Source organism: Cryptomeria japonica, unplaced genomic scaffold (assembly GCF_030272615.1).
Source record: "Cryptomeria japonica unplaced genomic scaffold, Sugi_1.0 HiC_scaffold_2008, whole genome shotgun sequence".
NCBI lineage: Eukaryota > Viridiplantae > Streptophyta > Pinopsida > Cupressales > Cupressaceae > Cryptomeria > Cryptomeria japonica.
The window spans coordinates 1-18,000 of record NW_026730270.1 but is presented as its reverse complement, the minus strand read 5'-3'; the positions used below and the strand labels follow the sequence as shown (position 1 = coordinate 18,000).

Here is an 18,000-nt window from a genome sequence, read left to right as displayed (position 1 = left end):
GTCGATGAAAAAAGAGAAGCCATCCACTTTATGAGTATAGTTCGTTTGCTCTTGTGTGAGACTGGCATTATATTTTCCTAACAAATCCCTGGTTATAGAAACAAATATTCTGTTGATCCTTCTGGGTAGTGTGTAAGTTCGGCTATAGCTATTTTGGCTCCAAAATGTTATATTCGTACGTCGTGTTATATGGCATTCGCGTGTTATTGACCGTCGACAACGCGATTAACGGCTGTGATTTTCACGAATGTCATATAACACGACGTACGAATATAACATTTTGGAGCCAGAATAGCTGCGTCCTGTAAGCTCCACATGCCTTCAATGGTGAGTTAATATAAAACAATCTTTGAAAAAAGAAAAGAGCACTGCATCGATCACGCATCACAAATCAGGCAGCTTGTAGAACAAGAGAAACGTGAGGCTGAAGTGAGGATAAGAGTTTGTATGGATTAATCACATGTAACATGTATGTATAGCTGTGTACAAGGCCGGAGCCTGAAAAAATGGGGCGTGTCTGTGTGTATTAACAATTAATCAGAAAAGCTTGCCGGCAAATTTGGAGGCAGAATCTGCAAGAGGAGAATGAGGATCGCGACCCAGCTGCAAGGCCAATCTCCAATGGAATAGCTCTCCGTTTTCTCTCTCCTCTGGATCTGCCTCGCTCAGAGTGTCTGAGATGGAGGAGTCCAGCAAATGGTAGAATCCTGCGCAGTTTCTGTACATCTCAAAAACCATTCCGACCTGACCTGCATGGCTGAGTGTGTTGCCCACAACACCCAACACGCCCGCCACCATTGACATAGATAACATTGCGCCATTCAAATTCAGTGCCCCTGCAATCCCAGTGAGCAACGGGCCGGCTATTGCAAGAATACTGTTTGCTCCCAGTACTTTGCGGCTGAGCCCCACATACTCTGCAATATCACCAGTTTTAAGCGTCTCCGAAATACCTCTCAACTCTTCCTCTACCTCTGCACTCCATCCATTGATGGTTGTGTTGTTGTCAGTATGGGGACGTCGGTTCTGTGTTTGATGATATTGTTCATGTTGAGGCCACCACACTGTCGGTCGTACAATCTTGGGAAATTTGTCGAGCATACCGGGGAAGAGAGGCAGAGGATAAGCCTCATCCAATGCAAGCACCGCTTTGTAGGCCTTGGCGAGGAAGGATTCTGCACACTTGTCCTGACGAAGGTGGGGAGGCAGAGCAAGGTTTGTGTGGATGTCAGTGTTGAGCTGACGGAAGAGCCGCGCCGCCATTCTCTGCTCCTCCGCTAGCTGCGAAGGCTGGATTTTGTTTACACCGCACATCAAAGCTGTGGAGAAGCCATACAAAAGTGTGGCGACAACGTTATTACTATCGTTGTTGGGTAAAGCCTGGAGAATGAGCGCGGCGAGCGTGATGTTGGTGAGGGAAGCGAGGAGGAGTTTGTTCCATCCGTCTCTTTGCTCTGCCAGGACACCGTGCATTTCTGCCCGGTCTGCCGCTGCTGCCGCCACCAAACGCAGCTTTGCCACAACCATCTCTTCATCTTTGTTCGGGTTTTGGTCCATGTGAAACTGGGTTAGCGGGCGTATGAACAAGTCAGCTTGCTTCTGCTGCAGGTATCTTGTGCTTGTGCTTGGACCATCCAACGAAGCCACAATCATTGCGGGGCCACTCTCACGACGATCAAGATTTATACGCCATGATTTATTCGCATAATTCGCTAATCTTACATGACCATGTTTCTGTGTCACTGTCTGCAAAGCTGTGTTACTCTTAAGAGCTCTTGTTAGCTTCAGAGCCTCCATAATTATAATTGCGCGTTTCTCTCTTTCCCTCTATGAATTCGATGAAAACAATCAATCCTCAGCTCTAGGAATATGCAGATTATAGGAAAGCCCAATTCCGATTCCCGCTACTCTGTTTATGAAGATGAAGAATAAAAATGTGGGGCGGGCATTTATAAAGGATCCTAGTCTCCACTCGGACCTATTCTGCGGTCGACAATAGAGACGTTGGAATTGAACGAGCTTGCGAGAGTTACATCATCTTACCCAGTCAACTTGACCCGGCCTCCTCCTGATTTTGTTGTTCCCTTCATTATTCTATTTTTTAATTTTTATTTGATTATTTCAAGTGTTTCCATAGCGTAATTGAAACTTTTCTATCTCACAATCCATTAATTTATTATTTTAAATAATTTTCATGTTAGTCTTTCAATATAGTATAGGTGAGAAAACCAAGACAAGGTTTTTGATAAGAAATGCCCTCGAATAGACACTTAACCATTATATGATTTCATTTCTAAATTTGAAGCGCAACTGTTATTTCTTTATAAGAATCTTTCCTTCTTCATTTTGATCATTCAATTTTGACCCATCTCTAATTTTGGTAAGTTTGGGGCTCCATTCTACGCATTCTTCATGATAATTTAGTTGTACCCATTCTATTTGTGGAGCCTCATTCAATTTTGACCCATTTCCAGTTTTGGTAAGTTTGGGATTCAATTCTACGCATTCTTCGTGATAATTTAGTGGTACCCATTCTACTTGGATGCTTGGATGGAATCTAGTTGTGGAACCTCGTTTCATCTAAGACAATATAGATCAAATTTATTATGAAAGAATACTAATGTAGAGAGTATGTTTTGACAATATAGATCCTTCTTCATTCGCCTATTTTCTCTTTCTTTCAATGACTCATTCACACTATAGCTTTTAGTTTGCCTGCAAGCCATGTTTAATATGAAACTTGATCTTCTACTCTTATAGAAGATTGCGAACGTGGAGTTTAAGGTCTACAAATTATTTCATGTATATTTATTTATAGAAGCACTACCTTTTTATCAATTAAAATAATTTAATATAAATAGATCAAACAATCAGAAAAAGAAATTTAAGCAATAATTGTCAATACTTACAAGTAAAATAGATAATATTTTTAAGTAAACAAACGAAATTAAAAGTGAATATATATATATACTTCCTTATTCCTTACATGTTTTATATAATTAATTTTTATATCTCATTTTTTGTGTATGTACAAGTTTTATAGTATATGTTTTTTATTAGATTAAGTGTTGAAGAGCCCAAACCCATTATACATCCAAATGGAAAACCATCAGTCAAAAAACAAAACAAGGGCTTCAAGCTCAAGCCGACCATCCAAACAAATGGAGGGTTTTTAAATTGTTTGTAGAACAACTACTACTAACAAATATCAGAAATAACGACCAAGAATTGGCTAACAACAAAGAAAAGAAAAAAGAAATAACAAAGGGGGCACTAAGACATATAGCCCCACCCATCAAGCATCTCCTCCTAAGAGATCTATGTTATTTCTTAATGTGTGTGTACATTTCTTAGTGTGTTTTTCCACATACTTGAGTACATAAACCCTTATATTGCATCCTATTGAAATTATCATATGTAAGAGAAAAGGGATTGAGAGCTACACACACCCTAAACTACTTAGTTTCTTCAATGAGGACTATTTCCTATGATGCAAGTGTAGTGCCAAAAATATTGCACACTCTTGTAATTTCACACCTCACCGTGTCCTCATATTAGCCCTCTAATTTATAAAACACTTTAATTACAAAATCCTAACACATAAATTTGATGTTTCTGAAAATTTCATGATGGATTTGACTTTCTAGATTTAAGTTATTCAAAACGATGGTGTTATGTGTGATGTCCTACTGTCCGTAAAAATCCTGAATTCAAGTGGTTATTGGAGCATTACCTGAACCCGTGGATAATTTGAGTGCAATGCTCTCGCTTGCATTTCCGTTGAACAAAACTCTATCAACTCTTCCATTTGGGGGAAAAACTTGTTCTTTTTCTCTCTAGAATACAAGCACTGCAACTATTATAAATTATGTCACTTACAAAACCCAGCAAAGCTCTAAGATATTATGTATGTCATTTTCTTGAAGACTTTGTATCATCACCTTCCTAGGTATGTTTAAAAAGAACAATTGAATCAACAATATCTTTCTTACAGGTATTATGTCGAATTCCAAAGTGATCTTGTTACAAATTTTGTTGTTCTTTTTCTAATTATTCTATTGGTTCTTTCTTTTCTTTGAATATTTCAAGTGTAAGAATAGTGTACTTTGACATTTCTATATCAAAATGTATTACTTCGTTACTCTAAATTGTTTGCATATTTCTCTCTATATATTTGTTGTCTTGGAGGTCAAAAAACCTAAAGAGATATTTGATTGAGGAAAGGCCCTCACATAACCACCCTAAAACATTATCTTCTTTTCTCTTTACATGCAGGTTCAATTTCTAAAGATGAAGCATAGTCTGGTGATATCTTTTGAAATTCTTCCTTTTTTAATTTTAAAATTTTAGTCTTAATATTTAAATAGTTAAGCTCTTTGTAATTATGTTATTATATATATTTTACACAGTCCCTAAGATCTTCATTTTCATTATACACATATAGAAACTTCTTCTAGGTTGTATTATACATTTCATCAAGAATATGTACTGGACGATAGCACAATGATCACATGTACAAGACGTGTTAGTGTTTGCAGCACACACTTCTAGAAATTTAGTTTATCTTCCGTAATAAATTGTTGCTCTTTATTTTTGTTAAAATATTTTTCTCTATTAAATATAAGGAAGCACCATTACATCCAAAGAGTATATAGAACGAAGCTCAAACCCATTCTTACATATACAGCAGTGACAAAATTAGTGGGTACAAAGTATATGAAACATTACAAAAAAGACTACCCCCCGAATAATCATATATACCATATACATAATCAGTAAATAATATCCCCCACGGGAGACCTAGTGTCCCCCACTATCTCTATCCAAGTAGTCCAGCCTAGTGGACCATCAACCCATCTCAGCTCCCTGCCCCACAAAATGGGACCGACACAGGGATGAATCATTGGGACTGCAACAAGTACATCTAGAGTAGGGTCCCATCTGGTATGAGTCTATAATTCTCTCATGAAGTTTGCCAAGCCTTCCTCAAAGGGAGATCTATCCTCAGAGGTCCCTCTCCATGAGAAGCCACGTGACACTTCCCATGTGAAGATCCAAGTATGGCCATCCTGCAAAAACATATCAAACTTCCTCCGAGCTAGCTGCATAGTCACTGTAACCTGCAAGTCAATTTTGTAAACAATGACTCTCCTCAGAGACTCGGTAAGGGATCTATCTCTGCCATTAAAAAGACTATCATTCTTGAAAGTTTAAAAAAGCCATAACATTTCAAGAGAAGAAATAGACCAAAACGAATTAGCAACTTTTGAGAGGCTTTGAACACTACCAGTAACTGCCTCTGAAATCATAACATTAGAACCCATAGAGATGCCAAACAAGTTCCTTAGCAAGAAGACAGTCAAAGAAGATGTGCTTGACAGACTCGGACATTCTGCAGTGGGAGCAAATAGCAATGTCACCATCCCGCTTCCTAATAGGAAGCTTATGCAACAAGAATAACCAACAAAAGGACCTCTTCTTTGGTTCATTTGGTCTCTTCTAAAGGCTGGCAAAGATCTTTAGCCAGGACACAATATTAAGGCCCAAACCCTAGCAAGACTTGGCATGAGAAAGGATGGAATCATCATTGGTAAGGACAGAATAAACAGATTTAGCTTTGACATTATGCAGACGGGAACCATAAGGCCATTTATATAAGAGGAATTCGGAATCATCAAAGAGGCAAGGCTTAGTGAGCCTAAGGGAGGAGAAAGCATGTTTAAGAATGGTGTCGATCTTGTGGGGAGAGGGGAGGACATTGTATTTAGTCAAGATATCATTCTAGCTGAAGAGATGACCATAATTGAGGATATCAGCCATGGTATTAATGCCTTTCGCATCCCGCAGCTTAGCTGGGAACCCTTGTAACAAAGCAAGAGGTTTGCAATTATACTTCAAATTCCACCAAATTGATGTTCACCGAATATTATACTTAAAGTAGAACCACCAGGGGGGGCCCATGAAGCAGGAATGGAAACTGCAAGAGAAGGGAGAGGGGAGTAAAGAAAAGAAGCGAAGGAGAGTCAACCGACACAATGGCAGAGGAATAACTATTGGGATTAACAGGAGGATTGCTGGGATTATTATTTTTAACATGTCTCTTGATTGGGGGGCAATTTTTCCTTATGTTCTCTTCTCTCTTGCACAGAAAATAGGCATTAATACCACGAAGAAATTCAATTGGGCAAGAAATAGACTCACTAATAAACTCGATTTTGAGGTCATTTGGTAGGTCTTGACCCGGATTAAATGTGAGCGAGGCTGGCCGAACTTGGGCCTGTGTGAGGCAAGTCACACACAAACAAGCAGTGGCCTTCGTACAAACCCTTAATCAACCAAGTTGCAGAGCCTAATTCATTCTCTCCCAAACACTTTCCGTTCGATCACTTCTCTAAAACAATTTTTTCGATGAGAGTACCTTTTTTTAATACTAAAACCTTGTTAAAATAATTTTTGAATTCATCTCTAGCCAAGAGATATTTTAGTACAATGTGATATTGCAAGCTTTAAATATTTTGTTTAGCCAAAAATATTAGTTATTTTAAAATCATAATTAAAATAATTAAGTAGTATAAGAATAGACAACTCATCCTAGTGTACTGTACAAGGCTTGTGCTCAAGCGATGTCAGTATTCCTTCTGTAAGAACCAAATTTGATAGACTATTTTTTTGTGAAGCCAATGTTCCCACACAAAAACCTTTTGCATATCAAAAATAGAAAGCTACGAAATCTTTCCAAAAAATATTCTACCGCTATGTAAAATCTTAATTTATCTTATCTATTGTAAAATCTTATGAGTTTAACAATCAAATCAATAACATTGTGGTCAGATACCTTTTTACATATAACATGGCACATTCCAAATCTTTCATAACAACAATGTATATGATCCCAATCTTTTGATAGAATAGTTTACCACTAGAATTCTCCTTTCCCATCTAACACTTCCCCTCCGTCGAAAGAGGTCTTTTATGATGATACAGCCCTCCATGCCTCTCTTTATTGAATGCAAAATTTAGACCAATTCATTTACACCATTTTCAATATTTTCTAGCCAAGAACACACTCATTAAAGTGGTGCCTATCTTTGATTAAATTAATAATGTTTTAATAATTTAAAACCTCAATCTCTAGAATCTGTTGGAGGACTTGCACATATTGTACACAAATAGGTCTCGTCCTACAATTTTCTTTCAACAAACACGAAAAAATTCACATTTAAATATTACGAGGAACCAACCTTCCATGTTGACACAATTTCCTATTGTGCATATCGTAACTACTAGATGAATGTCCTCGGTAGTTTCTCCTTCTAGGAGATTGCCTTTAAGCTTCCTTGGAAGAACCTTTGGAACATCTCAACCTCTAAGCTATATTGATATTGTTTACTTTATTTTTTGATATCAATCTCTATTATTTTGAACTATGCATGTGCTCATAGATTTTGATATATAAAGACGGGTCATCAAAACACGCACCCTAAGTTAAATGATAAAATTCAATAAATAAAATATAATTCTGTTGATTACCTTTGCATCGCTTTGCATGACTATAAATAATCTATAAGTATAGAGCTTCTACTCAATCAGCTCCTACTGATACCCTAGGTATTCCTCCCCCTTGAAATAATTACACTAATTCCAAGTTATAACAACAAACCACAAACATAATAAAAACTTCTAAAACTTTTGTTGAACTACTACTATAGTGAATCAAAAGCTTCAATACTTCACTAGAATATCTAAATCTCTATACATTATAATAAAAATTGGCTTAATGATTGAAAAATAGGGAATTGAGGATCTCTAACATTGATCAATGCAAACTAACTTAGATCCCAATACTTATATTAGATTGGGAAGAATCATAAGCCTACTTGCTGTCCCTAAGAAAGAGCTAGGCACTTGGATTAATATCCCTTTATCGCAAAATATCGGTATAGTGAATTTTGTGGGAGTCCTTAGTGAAATAGGTTAAAAAAGGAAAAAGACTAAATTTGATAGAATGTAGAAGATACAGAATGAAATAAAAAAAGAGTAAAGTGGATATGAGATGGAGTCACATATAGAGGAACTTGGCACTAAAATTTGGACCTAACTATGCTAGACAGAAGATTTTGACACACATAATTGAAGGTGATAGAGGTTTATGAGATGGTCAGAAAACAAAACTAGGAAGCTTTGTTTACCTTTCCCAGAAAGTATTGTTCAAATTAGCAAGACAAATGAATTGGGTTCCCTAGTATTAGAATTCTAAACAACGTTAGATAGCTAGACTTTTAAATGAGAAAGGGAGTTGCATTTATATGCAACTTGGAAACCTTTTCCAAATATTCTTTCAGTATAGGATGACAAACAAAGGTTCAAACACACAAATTTCAAGGATGTCTTTCATCTCTCAAAGTTTGAGCCCATTTTACCATGACAGAGACACTAGGTGCCCTAGTTCTAGAAAAATGGTGTACCAAAATACACGCGAATAGGGGGAATAACCTAATTTACCAAAGCGGTCCTGAAATCAGACCCATAAATACATAAATTAAGCACATGCTAAAATGTATTATAATCCTAATGTGATTTTGTTAAGGTCAACAATTTATGACAGGAAATATTGCCTCCATCGGGGCTAAGAACTTATGCTCATATCCATATTAGAAGAGGGAGAAATTAGACATGCTTTCTTGAGAACAGTTAAGGGATAGGATGGCTCAAAGTTTGAAAGGGTTGCATCCTCCAAGACTTAGGCTACCATTAATCCATATTACCAAAATAAAAGGTCAAGAATGTAAAAAAAAAAAGTAAAATATATCTTCAAAGCACAAGGTTAGAAAAATAATTGATCAAAATCAAAAATATGCACGGAGAATACACATCACATGCATGAAGAATACATGTAGCATACACTACTAACAAAGTATGGCATCTAGAAATAGTAATATCTTCACACTCCTACTAGTGAGCCATATCCACAGTCAGAAGGTGTGACTTCTAGGACCAGAAATATCCTTAGATACTAACAAGGAGTAATGTCCACACAAATCATGGCCTCTAAAACTAGCAATATCCACAGATGCTTACTAGGAGCCATATCCACAAGGGTTCATAACTCATAGGTTGAACAGATGTTATTATAGATGGATCATGAACATGTGAAGACCTCATGTGCTAGTAAAAAATCTCAGATTTACTAGGTTATCTTAATACCAGCTATACCAAAGACTACTAGCCAAGAAATAACATTATTTGTTCCATAATTTTGATAGAGTGTTGACAAGCATTTTGGGTAGTATACATTAGAAAATAAGGACATTGCATGCCCTCAACATAATCAAGTTGAGGTGATTCCACATACAAACACCGTACAAGAACACATAACGGATCCAAAGATCGTGGATTAGCATGAATATGTGGAAAATAATGTATATCAATATAAAAAATAATAATTAATCTCAAACCAAAAATACAATGGACTTTAAATTACAAAGGAGGAGGAATACATAACATAAAGCAAATGATTCTAGGTCAACATGAAAAAGAATTAAATGCATCAACACTTTGTATCATCCCCGTCAGAGCACAAATCAAATGTACAACAAAAGAGTATTTATGAAAAAATGGAAGAATGATGATGCGGATAGAATAATGTCACAAGAGTGTCAATTCCTTTGTCTCCTTGTGCCAATAAAGTGCCACAAGTCATCCTAAGACAATTTATAAAAGAAAAGACTTATCAAGAAGCACATTACATAGTATAAGTTAAACTCAAGAACGCGTAAGCATGGATATTCCCCCAAGATTAGGTCAACTTAGCTTGGTACCCCATTTAAAAAATCGTGAGCATGTGTTGTGGCTTATGGACCATTCATTATAGAGCCCCTTTAGCTCATCAATCCATAAGTAGGAGATAATTTCAAAAGCAATTCAAATGATGCTATTGCTATCAAAATCAAACTTTGTAGCTTTCAAGTCAAGCTCATTGACCCATGTTTCATGAGAACTGGTTCACAAGAACCCATCTCTGATGACAATGAACGGTACACTTGGAACTAATTACATCTAGGTGGTGCCGACAAAGGTAAGGAATTGGATCTTCCCAAGAGGTCACTCAGTCTAGTAATATTGATGGAAATATCATAGTTTTACTTGCGATAGAAAATATTTCCTATATATAAATTAATGAGCTAAACGGGCTCTATAAGGAAAGGTTCATAAGGCAAAACACTTCATGAACGTTCTCCAAATGGGTTAGCAAGCTACATGAGCTTAGCCTTGGTAAAAAATTCTTTGTTATGTGCACTTAAGTCAAAGCAGTGTTGTAATGGTTAAATGCACTTGAGTCGGAGTAGTTATCAATTTTTGAGCTAAAGGGGATCTATAGTCAGTGGTTCATAAGGAACAACACTTGATGATTTTTTTAAAATGGGGTAGCAAGCTAATTGGGCTTAATCTGTGGTGAAACTTCATGGTTAAGGATACTTGAGTTGCAATAGTACTCAGATGAGTTACTTCCTGAGAAGGCACAATTATTGACCTCTTTTAGAATCACCTAGATGCAATGAGTGCTAATTTTACCCTTCATTCAAATGAGATATCTATTCTTGTGAACCAATACTCATGAAACATGAGCCAATGAGTTTGAATCTAAAACTGCACATTTGAATGCTAATAGAAATATTATAATTTAAATCACTTTCAAAATTTTCCGGCCAAGGAAGCCCTCACTAAAGTGATGCCTATCATTGATTCTATTCATAATAATTTTGTATTAAAACCTCAATCTCTACTATTTCCTAGAGGCAGAGCACATATTATCCAGAAATATGTATCGCACTCCACTTTTTTTATTGTAAATACAACAAATTCAAAATTTAACTCTTACTAGGAACCAATTTTTTATGTCGATGTTACGATAGCAAATGGCATCATCCAATGCATATTATATTTAATTATGTAGGTAAATTATCAACATCATATCAGCATTAATAACTAAATAATCAATACTATTAAATCAACGGCTAAGACAACTTATTCCTAATACTCTCGCATATAGCACAAAAAATGTGTTTATTTAGTCTATTTATTAGGTTGTGTGCTTGTAACGTTAAAAAGATAATCAGATGTCAAACAAAAGAAATGATAAGCTATAAGGCATATAAGACTTTGAATTTAATACACATGTTACGTGCAACTGTAATTGTGTACGATGTTGAAGCATTAGTCTAGGTGCGCCATGGGAAAGTCGTCTCTATGGTCATCAATGGGACTAATTTAGAAATAATTTATATGTGGGTAGGGATCAAGAGTGCATAATAGGACACAGAAAGTCATGTGTCGCAGTGGAAAGTACCCAATAGCTACACTCAGTAATTGTGCATGTCTCTCTAAACTATACATATTGTTTTTCAATGACTCAAGTCGTATAATAGATTTCTTGGAGTTCATTGTTATATTGAATTCAATTGTTTGTGCAATTTTGTTGAAAATTCAACAAAACTAATTTTTTGTTGATATCACTCGGAAAAAATATTGTTAGAGTTAACTGATTGTACGAGTAAATATTAAATTCATTTTATTAACCTCGCTCGACTAATTCTTCTATTTTTCAGCTCGATTTGAAGAGTCTGTGTGCATAGAATTTCTACTTTAGACTTTTCTGAAGTAACTTGAATATTTTATAAAAATATATCTTCTTTTCAAGGAAAATTAAAAAAACAAGTAATAAAAAATGACATTGGGAATAAAGGCCATAATACTCTAAAATATAAACAGTCCATATTATTTATTAGTTTAAATGAATCTTCGAAAACGTTTCTATCATTTTTATTTTAAAATATATTATTATCACTCTAACTTTCTAATACTAATATAAATATTTAGGCTAATTATATTCATTAAAAACTAACAAACTCTTTTGTATTAAAACTCGAAATAAGAATAAATGAATAAATTATAAGAGGGACTTCGATAAACTTGATAAATTTATGTTGCCTTAGAAATAAAAGAAGTAAACATAATAATTGAATAAGAGTTGTTGCAAGTTTCAAGTGGGAATGAAAGATTATGATATTCGGCTTGGGATTTGTTTGGCCACAAAACCTTAAAGGAAAATTAATCTTTAATAAAATACACTTACCTAAACAAGTCATAAAGGTGCGTATGTAACATGTGATAAAAGATAATGATAATAAAAATATGTATGTGCTTGAGATCTAAAATAGGTAACGCGAAAATCGCACATAAATTGGACATAAATTGTTGGACGGGAACTCTTTCGCATGAGACAAGTTCCACCTATTTTATGAACGAAGTAGGTGTCAAGTATTGCATTATTATGTATAACAATAGTAATGAAGAACTAAGGTGTAAAATCTATCCTATCAATGTCGAATATAGACTAAATAATATGTTTTTACTTCTAAAATTTTCCTATTTCTTAATCGCAATTTGAAAATTATCATAATTAATAATAAACTAGTGTGGACCTAATCGGCACAAATGAAATAGTGCATGTTGACTGGGAAGTTGGGATTATCTCAATTGGAATATGGAATAGTAGAAGTCTAAAAGTATTTGGGATTAAAACAAGTAATGTGAGGAAGCATCCCTAGCGTTTCTAACTCCTAATCCATAGTGGCAACGTGGAAACCAATTTAAAAACGCCAAGCCTTAATTGTAGAAAGAACAATGATATTAAATGATCAAACTAGGACATATTTACCTAATAAATGTGTGTCTTCATTGTCTGCATGACTCTATGGATCTATTGAGAACCTCTAGTATCTTGAACGCGACTAAAAATGATTGATTTGGGGTCCACAATAGGCACTTGGTAGCTCGTGTTGCAAGATTCTATAATTCTAGCAGCTAATACTGTTCAATTATCCGCCTAGGATGGTCTTTTCTTCATCAGAAAAACCTCTACAACTTTTGGAGGTTCTGACTCATTAAATTTATGTCCTAATTACTTCTATCACTTTCTTTTCTACTCTATATATTTCTCTCTAGAATATCCGTATAATTATGTTTTTGAGAATGATAACCCTAAGAAATAAAAGGTTGCATCGGCAGCCTCCCTCAATAATAAGTCCTCTTATAGAATTTCCGGCTAATATTTAAAACTAAATATTTTTTTGGAACAAAAATATATTTTTTTGATGAGCCCACTTGGTTGCAGCTAGTACCTCACGAGATCTTAGGCTCTTAAATTGAAAACTATATAAGAGGCATCAATTTTATAAAGAGAATATTTTATAAACATGGCATTAAATAACTACAAACGGTTCTCTTTAAAATGTTATTTTTCCCTAAATGTTTTATGAAGAGCGCACAGAATGGGAAAATCGAGAATTATTAACACACAAAATGTGGAATGAGTTGCAAGGCATGAAAAGAGGGGGGCGTTTCGAAAGTAGATGGGTTTTCCCGTAAAACCTTTCAATAGATTGCATGTAGCTAGACATTAAGTACGACATGGTGTGCCGCTTTTGTGAAGGAGTAAAATATGGATTCTTCTAAAGGTCTAATGCTCTCTACCATTGTGGAACCCATCTTGCCTAGTATTGGACCAATGAAACCCTCAAATCAGTTCTACACACCTAATTTGTAGCTCGATTTGTAATAAGAATCTTCGAGGAACCATTTGCTTTTGGATTTCTATAAGTAATATGCACCTTGGAGGTTTTTTATTGGGGATTCATGACAGGGTGCCTCGTGACTACTCGTGTCAACTTCATTTCCGTGGTGTATTTATGTATTTGCTATCGGTGTAACGCTGAAAGTCATTGCACATAACTGCAATGGGCCCTTCCGTAGTAGATGTGGATTATCTCCTAGCTATTGTGGAGTTATACGAATGCTTGAATGCATGACTAATCTTAAATTTATGTGTTCTGTTGAGATGTAGAGGTGTAGAGCATAATTGTCTTTACAATTGGTTTATGCAAATACCGATAACCTTCTCTTGCCCTAACTTTGTTCCCAATTCGAGAGGCATCGATCTTGATGACCTATTAGTCGATCCATCATTAGAGAATAAATATTTAATTTCTTCAAGCCTATTTATTGGAGGCAGGGTATAGGTGACGTATCGAACTTATTTTGCAAGGTCACGTTCCAACCTTTTCAATGGAGGACCGGTAGCATCTCAAATTGATATTCTATGAATGTATTGTAACCATGGATGTCGCTAAATGATACATTCCAGACATGTGTGCTATGGAGGCTTGAGATTTTTCGAAACTCTTTCTCAAGAATCGTACTTATGCGTATTCTCTTCTTGTGGTTACTTCCATTCTTCCCCCTCTCTCACTCCCGTTCTCCTCTAAGCATTGCTTGCATTCAAAAAATCTCCTATGTGAAAGGTCGATGAAAAAAGAGAAGCCATCCACTTTATGAGTATAGTTCGTTTGCTCTTGTGTGAGACTGGCATTATATTTTCCTAACAAATCCCTGGTTATAGAAACAAATATTCTGTTGATCCTTCTGGGTAGTGTGTAAGTTCGGCTATAGCTATTTTGGCTCCAAAATGTTATATTCGTACGTCGTGTTATATGGCATTCGCGTGTTATTGACCGTCGACAACGCGATTAACGGCTGTGATTTTCACGAATGTCATATAACACGACGTACGAATATAACATTTTGGAGCCAGAATAGCTGCGTCCTGTAAGCTCCACATGCCTTCAATGGTGAGTTAATATAAAACAATCTTTGAAAAAAGAAAAGAGCACTGCATCGATCACGCATCACAAATCAGGCAGCTTGTAGAACAAGAGAAACGTGAGGCTGAAGTGAGGATAAGAGTTTGTATGGATTAATCACATGTAACATGTATGTATAGCTGTGTACAAGGCCGGAGCCTGAAAAAATGGGGCGTGTCTGTGTGTATTAACAATTAATCAGAAAAGCTTGCCGGCAAATTTGGAGGCAGAATCTGCAAGAGGAGAATGAGGATCGCGACCCAGCTGCAAGGCCAATCTCCAATGGAATAGCTCTCCGTTTTCTCTCTCCTCTGGATCTGCCTCGCTCAGAGTGTCTGAGATGGAGGAGTCCAGCAAATGGTAGAATCCTGCGCAGTTTCTGTACATCTCAAAAACCATTCCGACCTGACCTGCATGGCTGAGTGTGTTGCCCACAACACCCAACACGCCCGCCACCATTGACATAGATAACATTGCGCCATTCAAATTCAGTGCCCCTGCAATCCCAGTGAGCAACGGGCCGGCTATTGCAAGAATACTGTTTGCTCCCAGTACTTTGCGGCTGAGCCCCACATACTCTGCAATATCACCAGTTTTAAGCGTCTCCGAAATACCTCTCAACTCTTCCTCTACCTCTGCACTCCATCCATTGATGGTTGTGTTGTTGTCAGTATGGGGACGTCGGTTCTGTGTTTGATGATATTGTTCATGTTGAGGCCACCACACTGTCGGTCGTACAATCTTGGGAAATTTGTCGAGCCTACCGGGGAAGAGAGGCAGAGGATAAGCCTCATCCAATGCAAGCACCGCTTTGTAGGCCTTGGCGAGGAAGGATTCTGCACACTTGTCCTGACGAAGGTGGGGAGGCAGAGCAAGGTTTGTGTGGATGTCAGTGTTGAGCTGACGGAAGAGCCGCGCCGCCATTCTCTGCTCCTCCGCTAGCTGCGAAGGCTGGATTTTGTTTACACCGCACATCAAAGCTGTGGAGAAGCCATACAAAAGTGTGGCGACAACGTTATTACTATCGTTGTTGGGTAAAGCCTGGAGAATGAGCGCGGCGAGCGTGATGTTGGTGAGGGAAGCGAGGAGGAGTTTGTTCCATCCGTCTCTTTGCTCTGCCAGGACACCGTGCATTTCTGCCCGGTCTGCCGCTGCTGCCGCCACCAAACGCAGCTTTGCCACAACCATCTCTTCATCTTTGTTCGGGTTTTGGTCCATGTGAAACTGGGTTAGCGGGCGTATGAACAAGTCAGCTTGCTTCTGCTGCAGGTATCTTGTGCTTGTGCTTGGACCATCCAACGAAGCCACAATCATTGCGGGGCCACTCTCACGACGATCAAGATTTATACGCCATGATTTATTCGCATAATTCGCTAATCTTACATGACCATGTTTCTGTGTCACTGTCTGCAAAGCTGTGTTACTCTTAAGAGCTCTTGTTAGCTTCAGAGCCTCCATAATTATAATTGCGCGTTTCTCTCTTTCCCTCTATGAATTCGATGAAAACAATCAATCCTCAGCTCTAGGAATATGCAGATTATAGGAAAGCCCAATTCCGATTCCCGCTACTCTGTTTATGAAGATGAAGAATAAAAATGTGGGGCGGGCATTTATAAAGGATCCTAGTCTCCACTCGGACCTATTCTGCGGTCGACAATAGAGACGTTGGAATTGAACGAGCTTGCGAGAGTTACATCATCTTACCCAGTCAACTTGACCCGGCCTCCTCCTGATTTTGTTGTTCCCTTCATTATTCTATTTTTTAATTTTTATTTGATTATTTCAAGTGTTTCCATAGCGTAATTGAAACTTTTCTATCTCACAATCCATTAATTTATTATTTTAAATAATTTTCATGTTAGTCTTTCAATATAGTATAGGTGAGAAAACCAAGACAAGGTTTTTGATAAGAAATGCCCTCGAATAGACACTTAACCATTATATGATTTCATTTCTAAATTTGAAGCGCAACTGTTATTTCTTTATAAGAATCTTTCCTTCTTCATTTTGATCATTCAATTTTGACCCATCTCTAATTTTGGTAAGTTTGGGGCTCCATTCTACGCATTCTTCATGATAATTTAGTTGTACCCATTCTATTTGTGGAGCCTCATTCAATTTTGACCCATTTCCAGTTTTGGTAAGTTTGGGATTCAATTCTACGCATTCTTCGTGATAATTTAGTGGTACCCATTCTACTTGGATGCTTGGATGGAATCTAGTTGTGGAACCTCGTTTCATCTAAGACAATATAGATCAAATTTATTATGAAAGAATACTAATGTAGAGAGTATGTTTTGACAATATAGATCCTTCTTCATTCGCCTATTTTCTCTTTCTTTCAATGACTCATTCACACTATAGCTTTTAGTTTGCCTTCAAGCCATGTTTAATATGAAACTTGATCTTCTACTCTTATAGAAGATTGCGAACGTGGAGTTTAAGGTCTACAAATTATTTCATGTATATTTATTTATAGAAGCACTACCTTTTTATCAATTAAAATAATTTAATATAAATAGATCAAACAATCAGAAAAAGAAATTTAAGCAATAATTGTCAATACTTACAAGTAAAATAGATAATATTTTTAAGTAAACAAACGAAATTAAAAGTGAATATATATATATACTTCCTTATTCCTTACATGTTTTATATAATTAATTTTTATATCTCATTTTTTGTGTATGTACAAGTTTTATAGTATATGTTTTTTATTAGATTAAGTGTTGAAGAGCCCAAACCCATTATACATCCAAATGGAAAACCATCAGTCAAAAAACAAAACAAGGGCTTCAAGCTCAAGCCGACCATCCAAACAAATGGAGGGTTTTTAAATTGTTTGTAGAACAACTACTACTAACAAATATCAGAAATAACGACCAAGAATTGGCTAACAACAAAGAAAAGAAAAAAGAAATAACAAAGGGGGCACTAAGACATATAGCCCCACCCATCAAGCATCTCCTCCTAAGAGATCTATGTTATTTCTTAATGTGTGTGTACATTTCTTAGTGTGTTTTTCCACATACTTGAGTACATAAACCCTTATATTGCATCCTATTGAAATTATCATATGTAAGAGAAAAGGGATTGAGAGCTACACACACCCTAAACTACTTAGTTTCTTCAATGAGGACTATTTCCTATGATGCAAGTGTAGTGCCAAAAATATTGCACACTCTTGTAATTTCACACCTCACCGTGTCCTCATATTAGCCCTCTAATTTATAAAACACTTTAATTACAAAATCCTAACACATAAATTTGATGTTTCTGAAAATTTCATGATGGATTTGAC

General features: G+C 36.4%; 2 protein-coding genes across 2 annotated transcripts; both read right to left on the bottom strand.

Annotated features, from left to right (window-relative positions):
* Window positions 1-537: 537 nt before the first annotated feature.
* Window positions 538-1,797, bottom strand: LOC131056589 (probable F-box protein At4g22030). The gene has a single exon (XM_057990894.2). The coding sequence runs from the start codon at window positions 1,795-1,797 to the stop codon at window positions 538-540; it is 1,260 nt and encodes a 419-aa protein (XP_057846877.2).
* Window positions 1,798-14,897: 13,100 nt separating this feature from the next.
* Window positions 14,898-16,157, bottom strand: LOC131044459 (probable F-box protein At4g22030). The gene has a single exon (XM_057977787.2). The coding sequence runs from the start codon at window positions 16,155-16,157 to the stop codon at window positions 14,898-14,900; it is 1,260 nt and encodes a 419-aa protein (XP_057833770.2).
* Window positions 16,158-18,000: the final 1,843 nt, after the last annotated feature.

Bases quoted from the DNA above. Each gene is read 5' to 3' on its own strand.
- LOC131056589 (XM_057990894.2), bottom strand. From the start codon at position 1,797: ATGGAGGCTCTGAAGCTAACAAGAGCTCTTAAGAGTAACACAGCTTTG.
- LOC131044459 (XM_057977787.2), bottom strand. From the start codon at position 16,157: ATGGAGGCTCTGAAGCTAACAAGAGCTCTTAAGAGTAACACAGCTTTG.